At 43.6% G+C, this 21,178-nt stretch overlaps 1 protein-coding gene across 2 annotated transcripts in view; it reads left to right on the top strand.

The window, feature by feature from the left end:
* LAMA3 (laminin subunit alpha 3) overlaps positions 1-21,178 on the top strand; it is a 1,348,901-nt gene that overhangs the window by 753,268 nt on the left and 574,455 nt on the right. For both annotated transcript variants that reach the window (XM_069620910.1, XM_069620909.1), the window contains exon 24: positions 9,909-10,051. In XM_069620910.1, coding sequence (XP_069477011.1) covers positions 9,909-10,051 — 143 coding nt within the window. The remainder of the gene's footprint in view (positions 1-9,908; positions 10,052-21,178) is intronic.

The raw sequence follows: 21,178 nt of genomic DNA on the forward strand, positions 1-21,178 counted from the left end.
CCTGTTTGAGAAATGGGGATTTGCGGGCAGAATGGTGCAGAAATCAGTTTTTCGGTGCAAAAATTCCATGAATCAGCCTCAAAGTGTTTTCACTGTATACAGACTGCGAGCAAGATCATGCAAGCACTGACAAGTGCTTTAATGTGCTTAATCCTTGTGCAATATCAGGGGCCTACCTGGGTTGGTGCACCTGCAGTATTCATGAAGCTTACCAGAACACCGGCATACACATTAATCGCACAGAATAATGCAACATAGGTCAGTATGAGTCCTGATTGGCTTGCATGTGCATTCAAACCTCTGAGCAACCTTACGGCCCCAGAGACAAGCACTATTCAGCAACTTTATGGCTAAACTGGCCTCATCAGTGAGTAGCCCTTACCAGCAGTAGCGCCCACGGGGAGAGTTTAAAAAAGGAAGAGGCAGGTGGGTGTGCATGCCAAAGCGTGCAGTGCATCCACTGGGGAACAGAGGAGAGGTGCTGTGGGTGGAGCGAAGAGGGAGAGCAGCGAGAGTGACTACATAAGCGCACCATGTGGAGGTGGGCAAGATGAAGCGTGCCAGAGCACAGGGGGAAAAGAGGCGAACTGAGAGGTAATGGGAGGCAAGGAAGAATTGCACCCAGGGGGGCCGCGCAATCCAATGTGTGGAGGCGAACCTGTCAGGTATAATGTCCACGCGATCCCCATGACCTAGTAGCTCTCCGTGGCAGTCGAAGGTGGACCTTGGAATGTCAAATGGGCCTTCCAGAAATGTGCAGGTTTTTCTAAAAAGGGATGGATTGTGGTAATGCTTGAAATGCATGCGTGCACAGCGAAAGCAATTGCTTACTGGGAGGGTATTCATACATGTCAGTAAGGGAGGGCAGTAGAATAATCCATACGATATTTAACAGTAGTTAACTATAGGGGCCAATTCCCAGAGGATGCGTCACTTTTGCTTTCGACACCTTAGGAAATGCACAATTCACCTTATTCTCAACCGTGGGCTGGACTTTTCTGGTGGCCAGTGTGCCATAAATGAGGCTCTGGCCAGCCCCCTTGCAGGTAAGGAATATAGGGCGGGGACCCTCTTTTTTGTTCAGGGGGGCCTGACTCTAGACGGAAAAGAAGAAGTGAACAACAAATAATGATCTCCACTTGCTCCTCTGTGATTTTAGTATGTTTTTCGATTTAGAATAAACTTTGTTTTAACTGTATGTTCTCATTTTGTAAGTGTGATCTTACACGGCTAGTCCAAAATAGCTCCTAGCCTTCTGTAGGGTTTCCAGCACTACCTGTGCGTTGAAGGGAGGGCTAGCCTTCTTTGCTGTTCAGCCCCATTGCATAGATACACATTGGAAGTGTGATGCATTACAGACTCCGGCTACTCACACGGCTCTGGGAGCGCATTTCCCATTGACAGCCCCTTAAATGTCCTGTCAGTGTAAAATGTCGAAAAAAGAATGTCTATGCTGTTTGGGGATAGAATGCAAGTTTAGCAGTAGTTGTTCATAACCCTGCTGTTATACTTACCATGAAATCACACTGTCCAATTTCTCCCACCAGCGGAAAAATACACAATTATTTAAGCAACACCGTGACACCCAAAACTTCTCCTTGAAATATCTTTTCTTAAGTTGCCCTCATGCCCAAAGATGCAATATTTGCTGCCCTAGAGTTCCTCCCTAGTAAGAAAGTGGCAAAGCTGGCGGGTCTAGGTAAACATCTTTGCGTAGAACCCAACCGCAGACTGTTTAGTCATGGACCATAAAGGTTCCGTAAACATGCTCAATGAAAACACATCAAGATGCTGATTAAAACAGTACAAAAGGGGTAGAAGATGGAGTCATATCCAGCGTTATTAGTCAGGAAAGACAGACCAATATAGTCACAGTGTAAAGCAAACCATAGATGTACATACATTAAAGAATTCAAGGGAAAATTCAAAAAGAAGACAACATAGCATAGAATCCTAAGACAACTTTTTCGAGTTGCTAAAAAATGTGGGTGCATAATCGAAGTGCACAGCAAAACATTCAGAAACAAAAATGCACTTAAATGTTGGGGGCAAAGAAGAAGACTAGTAGATTCTCGCGACGGTTTTCAGAGACTGGGTCTGATGCTGGGTATCCAAATGTGTGGTCGATTCTGAAAAGTACTTTCCTTTAGCATCTTCTTATGCTCTCAAGGTCGCGCAGCTGAAGCTTGATCTGCAAAAGAGCGAAAAGAGGAGTGCAGGGAAAATGATCAGGGTAGGGAAAAGAAAGAGCATCCTTGCGAGGGCGGACCGGACCGGGCGGCCTTCCGCAGCGACACTCCTTGCACTGCAAACTTGAGACCTCGATCCTCTGCATCTCATGGTTTCTTGTTGTGTAGTCTCACTGTGAATTCGATAGGCAATACAGTCCTACATAATGGAGATGAATGCTTTGTGATAACATGTGCTGCGCAATCAACGCCAGAGAACGTTTGTTGGCGTATTTCAGCAAGTAAAGGGTAATGCTGGTTTTATGAAATGTTTTTGAAGTTAGCAAACACAGTGAATTTCACTTTTTCGTGTGTGTCTGATTGATTTTTTCAAATATGTTTATTTTTAAAAAAATGTATTTTACATTTTTAAAGCGCTCACACAGCCCATGGGCATCGAGGTGCTGTTACAGGAATTGTTTTTGTTTATTTAGTTGCGTAATTGTTTTTTTTTTGTCTTAGTTGCCTATTTATAACGCGCTTAAACACCCAGAGGTTTCTAAGCGTGGACCCAGGGATCGAACCTGTGTTGCTTCGTGTCATCTTGCTTCCATGGCGCGCACGTGCTATGTATCAGGCATATCAGCTGAATCTCACCATGTGATCGCTATACTTGGCATATGATGGCTTTTCCTAGAATATGATTTTTGTGTCTGGGTTTATCATTAAAATACATGGACATATGAGGCTGAAATGGTCATATAAGGCAAATGTCATGCTGTGGGTGGCCCCTCAAACATTCGAATCCAATCCCCGGACTGCACAACAGTGACGGATTGGGACCAAGCCAAAACGGAGTTAGGAATGAAAGCGGTTAGGAAATTAACATAAATTCCTCCCAGGCTGTGGAAAGAAAGAAAACACTAAGTTATAGATAGTGAACAGAAAAGGGAGATGTATGGGCAATGATTGAACCCAACCTACCTTAGAGGGGACCAGATGGAGTAGAGAATCTGTGATTCTAAATATCAAGCAGAGGACTGATCCCAGAGTTTAGTAGACCCACCCAGAGGAACACACATGAACCACAGAAACAATAGTCCACATAGGAGCTGGCACAACAGTACAAGGACCCTGAATCTAGAAGAAAGGCCTAGTGCCAGGTCAGAGGCAATTCACAGTTCCCATGTGCACGGGACGGTAAAAGATGGATGGGATAGGGAGAATAAACAGCACATAGGAATGGATTTATAGAGATTAGATGAGGGATCCCCGGGAGGACTGAAAGCATTACATATAGTCCAGGAGCCAAGACCAGTCAGAGGGTATATATAAAAGATCATGGAGATACCAATATTCGCACTCATGGTGAAAACAGAAGCCCTGGGAAAAAACAAGGAATAGACAAGCTAGGCCCCCAGGACGGTTAAGAGTAGAGAAGCAAAGTTCAATGATCATAGCCTGAGCATCAAGGTACCTGTCAGGATGACTAGACAGGATATAAGTATGCACACTGAGCTCCAGAAGACAATGTTCATTACTCCTGATACTCCAGTGAGTGGCAGAGGACTAGAAACCGTTCTCCCAAAGGAGCAGGTGGAAAGTGTCCTCAGGATACCGCTGCTCTCGGTGGTCACGGGAGCGTTGGTACAGACGAACTGTAAAGGGAGTGAGAGAGGAAGACTATCAGCGTACTACAAGATCACAACAGTCTCAGCAGACCACACCATGACCACCTACCAATCTTTTGCTGTTTCGTGCTTTGAATCCGCCAGGAAATTCTGGGTAACAAGTCCATATACCAGGGAAGTGCCCGTAGCTCCCAGCGCAGATGGAACCCGAGCAGAAGTACAAAGGTTCGAGGGGACCTCACACACGATGGCACAAGGACACCTAACAGATAAAGGAGATACAGATAGGCAGATAAACAACTTCTTCTGAATGAGAGCAGATAGTGGTGGGAAATAAGGAGTCCACAGTGTGTAGTATCAGGTAAGAGCACACACAGGAGCAAGAGAAGAGACTCACAACACGCTACAAAACTCCAATGTATAAGGAAAAACCAAAGCCAATCCGGATCCAGGGGTCAAGTTGCCAAGAAATCCCAAACACACCAAGTGACAGAACTAGGAAACAGCGAGAAGCAAACATTCCAGAAAAACAGGCAAAGAATCTGAAAACCGTGAACCAAGTATGATAAGAATCAAATAATACCACTCGCCAGGAAGGTTGAGAAGTGTCAGTGCTGCGCTATGGACTATTGGTATCTGTGGCTCTGTGTCTGCATGACTGGCGATGCGTCATTGATGACACATTATGTCAGCGTAATAACGTCATTGACGTAATGCTGCGGCCTCCGAAGAGTGCAGTTTTGCCGGGAAATGTATTTCCCTTGTAGCAAGCACTATCCGATCCTTCATGGCAGGTGCCAGTCAAGATACGAGGGTAACCCCGTCGTGCTGCCCCACACCATCTGACAGTACCAAATCATTGGGCAGACGAGATGGTCAAAGGAAAGGTCCAACAGGTCAGAGCAAGGTACTAAATTGGCAGGCAGGTTGTGGGGTCAAGGACAGGTAAAACAGGTTGGTGCATTTGTGGACAGCAAGCTATCAAATCTACAGGCATGTTGGTGGGATCAAAGGAGAGTCACACAGGTTCGAACACAGAAATGAAAGTGAAACAGGTGGTCAATGGAGTTCCTGCTGTGTGTTTTGTCAGGGAACATAACATCACAGAAGGCAAAGTGATTTTGTTTGACAAAATATAAAATCACAGAGAGTGGCATTTGGTTTGTTTTCATAACAAAGAATAAATTACAGAGGGTGACACTTCATTTTAACATAAGGGGACAGGAAATAACAGAGTGAAACATGTCCCTTCCACGAGGAATCATCAAATCACTGCCAGAGAGACAGAAAAAGAGAGAGATAGAAAAAGAGAGAGAGAAAGAGAGGTGAACTATCCACAAAAGAACAGCCAACCACAGCAAATGGCACATTTTTTCATCGAGTCAGAAAATCGCAGAGTTCCAGTGATTTTTATGTGAGTTAAGACATACACAGTCTATTGAGAAAGGCATTTCCTTGATGTGTGCTAGATGTCAAGAAAGGCATCGGGATGCCACTTTTTGAGAGTTCCCAAACATTCCAGGGTTAGTGGGGCAGGGGTGAGGCGCAGCGCAGGGGCTTTTTACAGCAGCTACTGCAACTGCTGCATTCGTTGGAGGTGTCCAAATTGTGCGTAGTTTTCTCTACCTGACAATATTGGGATAATCCTGCTATGAGATGGCAGCATGGCTGGGTTTGGGGAGTCCTTCCCCTTTGAGAATGTCCCATTGCCACAGGATGCCTGGGACGAGGATTACTCCCTCTTATCTTTATGTCTATTTATTTCTAAATGTCACATCGTTCCACTCCAGCAGGAAATGCTTTAACCAGCCCATATAGCTTGAGACATTCAATAGGTGGTATTTGTCAGTGTTATAGTCTGTTTATGACTTTTTCTGGGGGCTGCGGAGCCTGGAATGCCACAGGTCTATTTTATTAAGACCCAGTCACCTGAACGATTCTTCCCGTTGTGAATATACTTTGCCTCACCTCGGAGGTAGTGGATCACACATTAGGCGTTGTTATGACTCTGCATGAATGACACTAAAAAGTGGCCATTCATATACTGATGATGCTTTTAAGTGGGACGGATTTTTTTCAACCAAATATTGACTCATGTAACGAGATGGGTGGGATATCCCATTTGCCCATTCTGCTGTATTTAAGAATTAAGAATTCACTATTTAGAGTTGCTTTTTAGCTATTCCTCCTTTGACGGATTGCCATCGGAGGGTGTGAAAGCCCCGGCTCTTTTACATTTATTAAAATGAAATGATGTAGGCAATTCTGTTTCTGAAAGAGTTCTCTGGTAATCAGACCGCCTCCCTCCCCCTTTAATAAATGCTGCATGCCAAAATGATAGTGGGCACATGCGCCTCTCAGTAACCAGTCTCCTGGTCTCTACAATGCCAGCTCTGCAGTGACACAGAGCAGGAGCAAAGGTCACACGTGCATCCCTGACAGCTGCTGGGATGCAAACTCCCTGCAGGAGGAGGTGACGTTTTAACTGTCTGCACCTCTGATCTAAATTCTAATAACTGTCAGTCTTGTAATGTAATTGGTTATTTATAACGCGCTTAATATCCAGAGGTTTCTAAGCGCGGACCCGAGGATCGATCCTGTATTGCTCCACACAAGACGAGCATGTTGCGCCTAAGCTATCCTCCCGATGGAATTTAGTTTCCTACTTCATGAGATGGTGGTGCCACAATTCTTGACTGTCTTTTGCTATCTTTCATTTGTTTATCGTTCCTTCAGAGTGTTATCATTCGTTTTTTTCTCTGTAGATCACTATGGGTCTCATTACGATTTATGCGGTAATTCGGTAGTAAATCTGCAGAATTGCCACCGAAACTGCTTACCGTTACCGCCATTCGGTTCTGTGGATTTACCACAAGTTTACAAGTGCGGGCAAGGTGCTGATTTCCATTCCTGTAGTCCATAGGACTCCATGGGGATTTTGGCAGAATGACTGTGGCGGTAATTCCGCTGCGGTAATTCCGCTGCTGGGGGATTTATCTCCAGCCTGATGCTGTAGGTAAATCCTCTGCTTTAAGGTCAAACTCGGAATTAGGCGGTGCAGTGAAAATGTCGGTTATGCCGTTACATCTCAAAAAAGTGCTGTTAACGGAATAAATACCACTTTTTTACTGCACCGCCAAGCCCGTAATGATTTGCCTCTGACGTGTGTCTTTTAGCGCATTTCTTAATTAATTCATTATGTTCACTTTTGTAATATATCATAACTAAAGATGTTTATGAGATCCTTTGAAACCCAATTTCACTCAAAACACTCGCCCTTACGCACAAATGCCTGGCTAACAAGGCCCCTATCTACCTCGGCAGTCGACTGTCACGCCACTCGACCTCCCGACCACTAAGAACTGCCCAGTCCCACTGTCTAGCGATCCCTAGATTTAAACTGCAAAAAGCAGGGGGTTAAAGCTTCCCTGTCCTAGCCTCCAAGCTATGGAACTCCCTCCCTGCTACCATCAGAGCTGAAGACTCATTTAACACTTTCAAAGCTAATACTAGATCTTGGCTTTTTGACCAGCTTTAAGCCCTGCTCAGCGCCTCTGTTTTACACACTCTGACCTGCTGTCCTCTGTTATTACCAAACAGCACCGGCATCACTGTAGTATACGTAGATAAATTCCTTTAGTCACCTACAATCTTTGTGCAACTGTAGTATATGCAGATAGATTCCTTTAGTCACCTACTGTCTCTGTGTACATTTTTTAATATTATGTCTGTACATATGTATATCTGTAACCTGTACAAATTGCGCCCTGATGCCTCCGGGCCTGTGGGTTTGCGCGTTACAAATAAAATAAATACAAAATACAAAAATAATACTACTTGTTTTTCCAGGACACCCAGTTCTTTTCTTCCGGAACTGCTCATGTAAGTAAATTGAGTCACGGCCCTGGGCATGTGGCCCTCAAGCCCCTCACATTCACATTTATGACTAACCCTCCTCCTGCCTTCCCATGGGCCTCTGCACTCCATGTTAAATGTTTAATATGCTTTATAAGTGATTCATGTGATCAAGCAATCACTGTAATGAAAGATGACGATGCACCTAATCCATAAAAGTCTAATAAAGAAAACAATAGACGGCAACAGCAGATGACACAATACAAGAAGAAAGATTCAGTCACAGTTATGAAGAAAACCAATATTAAATGGCACATACTAGGCCACGAAAGAAGATTCAAAAACGTACCTTTATCATGCATGCCAACTTATTCCATTCCATTCCAAGGACCCTTGTCCAGGCCTGGTTTTAGCGTTCGTGCTGAAGCTCGTAGTCCTGGGTCTGTAATGGGAAAATCCTGGACTACAAGTTCCAATGAATGTCAATTTAACACCTGACTGGACTAGCGGCTCCCGACCGAAATGGAAAACTTTGGCTTGCATTTTTTATACTTTCTAGTGTAAATTGTACAAGGCAAAACTTTCTGTACTGCCAGGCACATGTTAGGGTCCAATTACAGCATACAGTACAGAAAGACAGTGCCTTCAAGCCAGTGATCTTTCCATTGGAAACGTGGACTCCCTCAGCTATGGGTCATAACAAGGGCCAACGAATGCAAACGTGAGGTGGCGTGTCAGTCGAAATGCCATCGCCTGACCAGGCTTGATGTCCACTAGCAGTCCCCACCCCTCTACCTGCCACTCTGGTAAGAAGGCACAGATTTAAATGAAGGTTTGACACTAAAATCTAATATATTCATACTTCATATAAATCAAACGTCTTTTACACTGGGATCCGCTCTACAGCGCCGATATTTTTGCTCTGTGAGAATGATGTTTGCACTTCTCCCCTTTTCCCCTTTTTTCCCCTCTCCCATGCACTTGCGCTTTCTCAATGTCACTGGGCCTAGTAAGATCGCTGTTTTTGTTCTCCCTTGTTACCCTCCTTTGCCTTGTCGCGCTCTGAAACACCTGTGTACGAGGGCGATATAAATAAACTATCAATCAATCAATATTTGTCTTAATGAAGAAACATTGTAGGCAGCATGGCAACTGGATACTTGTGTACAAGGATGGGGCGCTCTGATCCAATGTGGCTGTGTGGATGTTGGGTGGCTCTTTTCTGACGGTGGCCAATGCATCGCCTCAAAAAGGAGGTCACTCTTGAGATCATGAAATGTGAAGTATATATGGGCAGACAAGACACCTTTGGGGGCATCTGGGCACAGATAAGAAAGTATTGCATTAGGGGCAGTTCCCAATGTGCACAGACAGGCAGTGCAGGACACACACCGCCTTTCTTTTTGAAGATTGTAGTTCAATGTCCTGATAAAGCATTTTAAGCTGGTAAACTGAAAATCCACAGGCTCTAATGAATTTTAAACTCAGGATCCAAATCTGACAGCTAGCAATGAACCATGTAATATTTGATTTAGTACCAGAAATAGGTCTTATTAGTTGTGCCTTTTAGGTGACACATAGGCGCCACCTCTAGGCTGAAACTATTGCATTTGAGTACATCTGGGAGACACATGACATGTGAAGAGGGGCACACAGCTTGCAAGTATTGTTCAGTTTCCCAGGACCATGCTAATCCCTCAGGCAAAATCCACCCACTACCTGCCCCTCCCTGCCCAACACACGTCCTCCTGGGATCTCTTTGAGCTACCTCTATTAAGCAGTAGCATCGCACTTTATCCTGCCAGTGTTATTTCTAAGCAGTTTGCTGGGGGTTCATGGCTTGACTGCAGCTGTAAATGCGCTATTTATGTAAGCAACATGACCTGTTAAAAACAAGCTTTAACAAAGCCAGTAGTTTTGGTTTGTATTTGATTATTAGATAGGTATTTCCCAGGCACTGCTATCAAATGCCCAGGTAATGACACAGTTTTCCACCTGTTACCATATTACGATCCTGTGGTACCATTATGTCAGTGCCTGGCAAATGCCTAGTGCATCACCACACAAAATCCCAATGTCTTGCCAATGTTTTTTTTACAATATATCCGAAAAGGTAGAGATTGTGAGAAACTCATTTTACTGTGCACCCCTCCCCCTTAGCTCTCTAGTCAAGGAACAAAGCAGAATATGCTGATGCAGTATGTTTCCGAATTCTTCATCATATCTTGTAATCATTTCTGTTTGTTGTTGACAGGGACGACTCAAACTAAACAGATTATCTTCCCACCCAGTAAAGATCCGGCTTTTGTGACGGTCCCTGGGAACAGTTTTGTAGATCCGTTCTCACTGGTTCCCGGTACATGGATGGTTAATATCAAGGCTGAAGGCGTCCTCCTGGTAAGAGAAAATGTGTCAATAGTTACATCAATATAACATTACAGGATAGTGTACCTGTTCCACATAAACAAGCCAGGACTACAATTAAAAAAAGATGTAGTCATTGCTCTAATTTCTCCAGTACAAGGATCTACAACTTTTGGCTCTCCATTTTCTTCAGACTACAACTCCCAACAGGCCTTGCAAGCACAGTCAGCAGTGAAGGAGCATGGGAGTTGTATTCCAAAACATCTGACGAGCCATAAATTGCAGACTTCTGCTGTAGTAGATGGTGGTCAAATACTCATCTTTGAACTTGCTGACTGCCAGAAAACGGATGCATAATGTCTATGCATATGATAGTCAAGGGTCTACATGATGCTCCAAATAACACATAGCATACTGCAGCAGTCACTGTGTATCCACACATACACACACACTCACACACATGCATGCACACACTCAAGCATGCACACACACACATGTCTTTGCTGACATACCAATAGCTGATTTGCTCACATTTACACAGACCACTGGAAAGTGCATAATTGACGCTGGCTTTCACACTCAGGGCTTGATACTGCCTTACATGTAAAATCTGTAAAGTGTATTTTACTTGGTGTAGTAATTCTTTCCGTATTTCTGTGTAAGTCTGGTATTTTTGTAAGAGTTGTATCTATTTGATGTTGATTTATATTGAGCTAACTGCCACACGAAATGTCTTTGGGGCCCCCTGAGAGAGGGAGAAGGGAAGCAGAGACTAGACAGTGATGGAAGATTTGCAGTAGATGTGCCTGAGTGCCAATACCACATTCTATGCACATGCCACTGCCGTGCATCATTTACCACCTGGTAGCCTGGCTAGTAACCACCACTTCTGAAGGTGGACGACAAGAATGGTATTCCATCATGCTCTCTCCATCCCTCTTTGAGAGAATACTTGCCTTTTCTTGCACATAACAGTGTGGCATGAGTTGAGAAAGCATAGCCCAGTTTGCTGTGGGAGTGGGAAAGGATATAACCATGGAAAGAAAGCAATCTTATGCCTTCTGCAATGTATTGTGTGGCCCCAAACCCAACAGCTCCAATCTGTACAAGGTGATGTCTCTTGGCTTTGCTTGTTACACCCTTACAATTGTAGGCATTGGGCCTCATTACGAAGACGGTGGTAACCCGTTACAGGCGGGTTGCTGCCGTCCTCGTAACACTGAATCCACCGCCTGACTTCTCGGTGCCACTGGGACATTACAAGTCCTTGCGAAGCGGGACGTCAGGTGGTGGATTTGGTAAGTCCGATAGGACTCCATGGGAATGAGTTCACAGAAGCACCAGCACCGTCTTTTTTAACAGTACCGGTGCTTCCATGAAAACTCTGCAGGGGGGCGCTATTGCACCCAGCAGGTCAGACCTTCCCGGGCGTAACCGCCCCCGCCTGCAGAGTCAGAGTGTGGCGGTCCAGAAAGGGTGCCGGAACGTTGCTACCGGCACACTTATTTCTGGACTGACACAGACTGTTTAACAAAATGGTTGGTGAACTTTATAATTGCTTCACACAACAAAGTTTCTTATGCAAATGACCATTCCCCCCATATTTTCAGTTACCAAAACCCCTAAATGAGTTTAACCTTTCACCCGCTCTAGAGTTTTTTTTATTCAAGAATGAGGGTGAACATTTTCGTTTTTCCCCATCAAGACTCAAGAATCGGCCCTGCATACACATCGGAGTGGTGTTTATGCTATTGCAGATCAGCGGGAGGTCTTGCAAGAGGAATATTGTCATCCGCATAGCTTATGAGTCCAACTGGTGTCCCACCTACTAAAGGGACATCTACTCCATTTACACACTAACTCCTCACACGAGGAGTTGTGTAGAGGCTAAGTAAGAGAGGCACCAGCACACAACCATGGCGTACGCCTATACTGGCTGTAAATGCATAGGTGCCAAAGGGTGCTCTCCCTTCTGAGTTCGGCTGAAGCAAGGGGTTCATGTCCAACAGATCATTTGGCTTCCCCAAATCAATTACCATTTCCCACTGCCTTTGCCTGGTGGCCACACCAAAGGATGATGTTAGATCCATGCATGCAGCAAGAAGGTGTAGGGTGGACTTGCATGCGCCTAGCTTCCCTGAAACCCTCTGGCGTGGGGGCTAGGATGCGATTTACATCGGTTATCTGTGAAAATGTCGCCAGCAAAATGTCGCCAGTGACGCGATGTTTACTATTCGAAACTCCAGTCCAGTGGGGGAAGAGCTTGATATTAATCAGGGTGCCCGTTTTAAAAAAAACATCGCCTCCTGACAACATTTTCACTGGCAACATTATGACTGGCTACCATTTACATCTACCCAGTCTTGCATATAACAGCCTACCAAAAGGTTTTGATGTGGATTGCAACGATACAACCCGCCAGTTATCTCACTTCTCTTAAAGGGGCGCACTCATCATCTCATGTCATGATACTGGCATTTCCCCTACATGCTCAATTGCCTTAACACGATCAGTCAGTAACGGAATCCACAAATTTGAAATTTGAAAAGGGTACAGCGGATCGGGACTCTTCCTTGGCTATGCCCTTGTAATTCACTTCTCTGAAATTACTGTGTGGCGAAGTACATTGCATAGGTGGGAAGGGTAGAGGGTTTGGGGGAGGTCAGTAGGGATGGTATAAGGGGATCCCCCCATTACATTAAAAATTAGAAATAAGCCACTAAGTAATTGCTTCAAAGTGAATTGTAACGAAGCAATTCACTTCTATCAAATAACATCCAGCCCTTACCTAATGCTTGTGAATCAAGGATCTTTGTTACCACCTCCAACGTTGATTACATATCCCTTTCTCAGAAAGCTACAGAAACATAGTAGGCCTATGTTCTTCTCATACCAAGGCTGTGGGATTATAGATATTTATTAAATGTTTAATGTAATTGTTTTTTTTCATAACGCGCCTAATACCGTACCTGAGTTCCGTTTCTAAATGCGCATCTAGGATTCGAACTCTGTTGCTCTGTTATCCTCCGTTCACTTTTCTTGTAAAACATTCAACCAATTGGGAGGGGGCTATGTGAATCTCCTGCATGTGGTTAGCTTGAATTTTGTGACCACAAGCAAAGATCTTAAAAAACGTCTTATAGTCATCGGCCACAGCTGCTTCCGGTACAACTGGCCTGGCTTTTAATGCCCTATAAATTGTTCCTTTCGTGCAAGTGCTCTTATAATCAGATCTTGCGGTTGCAAGAGCTGGTTTTTTTTACCAGAAGATTTGAGGGTATGCAACCAACAGTCTTTTAGCAACGTTAAAGTCCAAATTGCGCCAACCCAGATTATCGCTCAAAATCAATCGCTCTGCTGGCATATTGGATGTAGAAAACAGCGGTCTCATTTTGGATGTGAAGGCATAGAACGCTATCAAATTGTCCATGGGGGGGGGGTTTCAAACAGTGAACAAGTATCTCTCACATCCCTTGCAAGCCTAACAATTTCACCCAGAATGAAATCTAGAAAGGTGAGGCCCATTTGATATTTTTCCCATTGCTTATTCTTACGTCATTGGTTACGCAGCATAACACACGATGAAGATGAAGAGGTGGATAGCTCCTCACTCATCTGCATGTCTTTTAGCAAAAGCAAATCAGTTGTTTTCACTATAAAAGAATGAATGGTGAAGGAAAATATGGTATTCCTGAATGTTATTTCCACATGAGGATCAGAGAGTGTTCTACCGTTCAAGGACCTCAATCCAAACTTGGTGGAAAACAGATGGATTTTTTGTGTCCCTCAGTCACACCCTGGATCTTCAGTACACATCTCTGGTGGAAGGGCCCATCTCCCTTCTTGCCCCTTACCACAAAAATCCTCTGGAAAGCTGTCATCATTGAAGCCTCCTCCCCAGGCGATGTCCTTATCAGGGATTCAATCCAGTGGAAACCTTAAGGTTTCCTTAAGTAACAGAAGAGGCGTGGGGACTACATGCCTTACAGGAGAATTTTACAAGTTCATTTCCATCATATCTTGCTTGCTGGAGTTTGAAGCTTTCACTGCCTTAAATGTCCCCAGAGGCTGTTCCCCTTGATACTAACCATACTCCCTAATCACCATGTCTCCTGCAGTGTGATCACATCAAATTTCTGTGTCAATAATACCTGTTCATGCTTGTTAGCCAAACCTCCAGTGTTCCATGATAGAATATTCCGAATGCCTAAAAATCCAGCACAATTATCATGAACTAAATCATGACTTTTATGCTTCCTACAGGCAGTGAATGGGTTCCTCTCACATCATGTTACAAAAATCTCAATGCTTGCTGTGTGTCAGTCAATATCGCTTGCTGTATGTCAGTCATTATCGCTGTGTGTCAGTCAATATCGTCCACAGAGGTTAAGATCCCAAATCTATTTTCCACTGGAACCATACCCATATTTTTGGCACCAGTGTTATGGACGTGTTCCTTTGAGTGCACACACACTACCGGTCCCCTGATATGCACCCAGTCTGTGTGCAACTCTTCCCCAGAATTAATTCCTGAATCACAGTTTCTGGCATGAGTGGACAGCTGCTGATCTTTCTCTAACTGTCCCCATATGGGGTACAACCTCCACTCATGTTCTTAATACCATCGATGTCCCCGGTAGATGTGGGACTCTCATTTAAATTCCAGTTATACGTTCCTTTTCATTGTGTTATTTTGTCAATAGTTGAATTGCACTTAACAGAAGCACTCTAATCTCTGATTTTCTAAATTCCATTGGTCAGAAACAATGGTTAACTAAGCAATGTGAACGAAAGTAGGGTACAATAATGTCACCTCTACACTGTTCGGCAAAGGGGCCAATCCAATCGACATGTTGCCCTATTAAAGTGTCACGTGGCTTGATTTCTGACATGTTAATGTTAGCTGATAGCCAATGGTCAGAGTTATACATTACGGATGATGTATCTTACCTAGAAGGGACATTTACAAGTGTGACAACTAAAGGACTGGCTTCCACAGGAAGGCTATGCCTAACCTCTTGCTGGAATTTGGCTATCTTATGGGACTTCTGTGTTAGGTTGGACAAGGTGGGGTTTATAATCCCCCCCATTAAATCCTGCAGGGGCGATCATCGCTCTTTTATGGCCAGTTGACTGTATTGTGGGCTGGGGCGCAACGTCTGCTAACACTTCACCCCATACATACTTCTTGGATGTTTCCCTCAACTTCCAGTATTACGTTTGTTTAGGTAAGCCTCTCTGGTATTTAAATATATAAAATATGTTTCATGAAAGAACGTATGGGGTTGTAATCCATGCTGATCGTTTTCAAATTCAGGAAGAACAGATGCCTTAAAAATAAACAAAGAAAGATCCACATGTGGCTTCGTTTTTATAGATTGTCTTTAAGGACATATCCACACACGTGTTTCACTGTTCACATATGCAGCTTCTTCTGGGGCACTGAAAATGTATTGACTATGTTATTTGCATAAATACTGAAAAAATATGGAAGAAAATTAAAGAAGAAAACATTTTATTTTCAAGTTCATCAATGCTAACCTTTAAGCGCAAAAATTAGATTTGGCAGCAAATGAAAAGTATTCCACTATCCACAAAAAATCATTTTTTTTTTAATAACATACATCGGGAATCATCACAAGTTTGGTGGTAAGTCAGACGAATTACTGGAAAAATAGGCTACCATTACCGCCACTTGGGCCTGTGGGTTTACCAAGGGATTACAAGCGGTGGTACAGCAGTGAAATTCTCATTTTGGAGTCGATAGGATTTGATGAGAATTTTCTTTGGTGGATTTACTGCTGACAGAATTACTGTGTGGTAAATCCTCTGATTCTTTAAGGTATAGTGCAGGATTCACCTCCAGCAACAAGCTGGTGGTGAATCTGTCACTTTTCCTCCATAACCCGGTGGATTTACCATGCAGAATATTCACTAGTGGTAAATCTGCCAAAAATATAATTTGACTGCGCGTGATAAACAGCGGTAAATCTGTTACCATCAAATAAGTAGTGTTAACAGAATTACTGCTGCTTTTTCCCACAGCGCCAAACTTGAAATGAGGCACATTATGATTTATCAATTTTGGAAGGTGAGTCACAGTGAGATTAAATGAGTTACATTGGTCACTCTTTGGTTAAATGCTGAAGCAGTTACTGGGGCACAATTAGGCACGTCACTGCATTGACCACATTGGTTTGCAGCTCTATTTATAAAGCAAAATACAATTATTTTTGAAAATGTGCATTTCAAGAACTACAATAATGCTTGCTTTTATAGAGTGGAATTGCAGTTTAGTACACCAATCAAAATGAACCAACTTGTTAAAGTACTTATAAAAATATGTTATGCAAAATAGGCATGATTGTAGCATTGTTTTCCCATTATAAGTAGAAGCCTTCAATACCAGAATGTAAAGTGATATGAGTTGAGAACAGCTGTGGATTTTACTACTTTATTGTGACAAAGGAATCTGTGATAAGATCACCTGCATATGATCATTATTTTACACAGGCCTGCATATGTATGCAATGAACTACACGGTGCAGATCTGTGAGAGACCATGATGACAGTTGATTTCTTTATGTGTACCTCATGCTTTCATTGTAGCAACTTTAAAATAATAAAACTAAAAAACATGGGAAACTGCAAAATAACAGTAGATTATAATAAAAGGCATAACGTAGCGATAGATTTTGTTATTACTCACAAATCTAATTTCTCAAGTGTGAAATCCTTATTGCAAAAACATGATTACAAAAACAAGGCAGAAATAAAACTAAATTATCAAAGAAAAAGTATGTCTTAACAGAATAAAAGCACAAGACCATCATCTGCACCCTCGGCTTTCCCTTCAATGAGCGTCCAAGATTGGCCCAAATGCGAACAAGAAACAGCGCAGATTGGACAGCATACTCTTTCAGCCAGGGGCCGAATGTGCGAAGGGCCAGTCCAATTCTTCTGGGAAAACCAAGTATGGGACACAGTCAGAAAGAGTGTGAAAAGGGCAGAACCAAGAACTAACCTAAAATGGCAATGACCGGGACACGCAGAACTTGGGGGCAGAGAATGCAAGCTGCCGTAATATTGGCTAAGGAGTCACAATGTGCTGGCAAAAAACATTCCAGGTGGCAGCCCTCTGGGTAGCAAGCCAAGAAGTCACAACATGAGGTCAAATATAGTACTATAGGGCCAAGCGGTAGCAGTCCGGTCTGGACATCTGAAATAGCAGGTTGAAGGAAAAGCAGTAAGGCATCGAACATTGAAAACGGGATGGATCCAATGCTCACTGAAGCAGTGTTGAGGTTCAGCACCATGCGTAACGCAGACTTACTTAAGCATCCAGCAGACAACCTAATACCCAGGCTTCTGAGTAGTGTAGTTCCAGGCATGCAATTTCTAATTTGTGCTGATGAATCCCCCATTTGTGCCTCCCATAAACAGCATGGCGAGGACCATATGGAGGTTACCACAGAGAATGATCCCTTTGCCACAGAGACATGACGGGATCACTGCAATAGCATTACAATATTATGCCATGAGTCCACTCTTGCTTGTTTGGCATATAAACCATGTAAGCATATTGAAACGTTGTATATAGAAGATTCAAAATTGGGCACATGTTGTTTAGACAGGTATAATATATGTTATATGTTCACTAATCTGCGAACGCTCTGTTGTTCTTGCACATTTTTGGACAATGGTTTGTGGTGTGCTTTTTATCAAGAAAATAAGAGGGGTGGCTGTGAACTGGCAGTAGTAAGGTTGCTTATGAAAGAGTAGCCAGAAACAAATATATACATCTTGTTTAACCATTATACAACTTCCGGGCAAGATGCTTCTAATGAAACAATTATCTTTTACTATTTCTCTCATTTAACATGCCATCATAGAACAGGCAGCAAGGTACCTGGGTTCAATAGGATGTCCTTTAAATGCTGAATCATTTATTTCAAAGTACATATATGTGGGAATGAAAAGGAAACTTTCAAAAAAATCAAAGAACACAAGAAACAAAGCAGGGCTGGCTGTCAGTGTGTCATTTTCAAATTCCGGTGAAAATGGAAAGTTATCAATACATGTTGTGGTTGACCGCCCTAGTTATCAGGCATATTTCTAAAATGTTGCTCTCATTATATTGGCAGTGTAATATTGTCGTGATGATTCATAGTTTCATATAATGTCGAAGACAGAGGGAGAAAAGTGCCTGTGAATAGTGCTTGAAAAGAATGATGCCAGCTTATCTAACAGAGAAGCTTATGGTCTGAAGAGCAATGGGGCATTCACACCCAGGTTATGGGCCTGAGATGAAGCCAAGGGCACATAAGAAATGTAAAGGCCTATAACATCTGTTATGTCCTGAGGGAGTGATGTGACATTCCCCCCACTGGCCAGTTTCCGGGAAATATGAGCTGGCATGGCTCCAAACTTCTGTATGGTCTGAAGTTGCGCAATTAGGGGGAAGCCACATCATTCCCCCAGTGTTGCTGCGCTGGCTGCAGGGCTCTCAGCATGGCACTCACATGATGAGAGGGAATGCCTCGCACATAGACATGCAGCCAGAGCAGCAACACAGTTATCAGCGCAGCACTCCCATGATGGGAAGGTGCACCACGCTGAGAGTCCTGCCACCAGCGCTGCAGAGCTTGCTGCACTGCCTCTCATCACGGGAGCAACGCGCTGAGTACCCTTGCACCAGTGCCGCTCCTTACCCTGCCCGGGCCATGCCTGGCATGCACAGCCCTGCCACCCCCCCTGTTTACCCTAATCCGACGAGGTGGTTGACTCCACCCCCTTGTTCACAAGCTTTACCAGGCTGCACCTGACCAACACAGGCCGACTTCCCCAGTTTTACGGCCCCCAAACCACCACTCACCAGTCTTGCTGGGGCCACACCATCAGACACATTGGGATTTAAGTCCCTCCCCTCCATCTCTCATTATCGTGTATGTGGCTGCTGGGAACTAGCAAGTTCCCAGCAGCGACTCCAGGTTGGTTGTTTTTTTTCTTTTTCTTTTTAAGGATCTTATACCCCAGCACAGAACAGCTTTACAGACCATGCCCTCAGGCTATTAGGGGAGTTATGGGCCCTGAAGAACTCGTTAAATGCCCTCGCTATGCTTGGACCTTTAGCTCGGTCTTTGGGGAGCATAACTCCCCATATAGCTCTACAGACTAAGACTATAAAGTTTAATTACAACCCTTCCGCCTAGGGTTGTAATGCCATTATAATTTGACAAAATCACAACAACATGGTTAAAACAGCTAAGAAACTAAATTAAACAGTCAGAGAAGGTGCATAGAATCTTTCATTGAGGAATGACCTGGAGGATTGTTGGTGCAGGCACAGACTGATCATTCATGCAGCCCGCTGAGAGAGAAACATCAAGCTTTGTAACAATGGATGAGGCCCGTTACTACCCCATTGTTTACAATGGCTCACCAGTATTCTGATGTTATAATTAAACTTTATAGACCCTATAAGGGGTGCTGCAGGAGTCGTGGACCCTGAAGGCAAAGTTAAACGTCTTCGTACAGCAAGGGCATTCAGTGAGGTTTACAGGTCGATAACTGACAATACGGCCTGAGGGTGGTGTCTATAAAGCTATTATAATTACTATCACACGTCATAGTATATAACAGGAGTCTACTACTATTGGCTCGCCAAATGTTTTAGACAGCAAATCCCATAACCCTTTCCATCATAGTCTACGGAAAGGGATCATGGGAGTCATGGTCCAAAACCTCTGAAGAGAAGCAGGTTGAAGACCTCTGGTACATAGTATATATATATTTATAATTATTCAGAAGTTGTTAATCCAAATATATGCCTGGACCTTAGCAGGAGTGGGGACTGTGTATGTGTTCCATGCTGCAGACAGCCTTAGAATTCAGCTTTCTGAACAATCTGTGGGCTATAGGAAACAATCTGTGAGCTATACTGGTTTGTATAACCCGCAGATTGTCCAGTAAAAATGCCATTCCAACATTTCAGGCGATACAATTAAGCTTAACAGAAACTGTTGAGTGCAGCGAGTGTGATTAACAAGGTTTATGGGCCCATGAGGTCTGTTACGGCATGAGAGTGGGGTCTATATAGCTATTTTAACCCATGTCGCTCTTAAAAGTATAAAATATATATGCTCCCTTATTACAAGTTAGTTCATTGGTAAATCTGCCAAAATACCACCAAACTCGTTTACTGTTACCACCACTTGGTCCCTCTGAGCTTACCACAGGATTACGAGTGGTGGAAGGGTGAGGTCAGTCCCCATTTTTGAAGTCCATAAGACTCCATGAGGATTTTGGTGGAATTATTGCGAGTGGCGATAACAGAATTACCGCCACTTTTTTACTGGAGTTGCGAACTCATAATGAAGCCCATAGTTATTAATCTGACAGCCATTTTCCTGAAACTGCTGAGGCGCATTTAGGTCATGACTCAGCATGGGTAATCTCAGGGAGTTGGCTGCAAGTACACATGCTGCTGGTTGCCATAGTGTTTTGAACAGCCTGCAGGCTCTAACAACCATTCTATGGGCTTTACTCTTTTTCATAGCCTGCAGATTGTCCAATGAGAACATTAAGTGAACATTCCAAGGGTTATAACAGCTGCTCACACCAGAGGTTGGAGGCTTTGGAGTAGCCTATTTTGAGTTCATGTGGCTAAAACAGGCAATTTGTTACATGCAACTCGAACATGTCAGCCTCAGCATAAGTTCACAGACCCTTTGAAGAAAGGGCTTTTGTTACTTTACGAGCAGATTGAGTGCACTGCCTACGGGGCTATAGAGGTAAAGTGTACTTTATAAAAGCCGTGAATCGTTCATTCAGTAAAACACTTGAATCTGCTGGAAAGAATAACCACAGAATAGCCAGCGATCCTGATATACGTGGACTTGTCAGCTGTGTCTGACATGCTGCAACCAAGTATTCCATTAGACAGACTGAAAACATAATATAGGTAAGCAAAAAGGGTTCACATATGGATTGCATCGTTCTGCAAGGAAATCTCATTGAATGATATTGGATGGGTTCTCCTCACTGTAGGTGGCACCACTATGTGGAGTACCCCAGGGTTCTTCGATATCCTCAGCCTGTTCCAATGTATATATGCAGCTACTGGCAGAGGTTGTCCATGTAAATCACTTTGAGTTCCAA

Source organism: Ambystoma mexicanum, chromosome 5q, assembly GCF_040938575.1.
Source record: "Ambystoma mexicanum isolate Mex_15411 chromosome 5q, UKY_AmexF1_1, whole genome shotgun sequence".
Lineage (NCBI taxonomy): Eukaryota > Metazoa > Chordata > Amphibia > Caudata > Ambystomatidae > Ambystoma > Ambystoma mexicanum.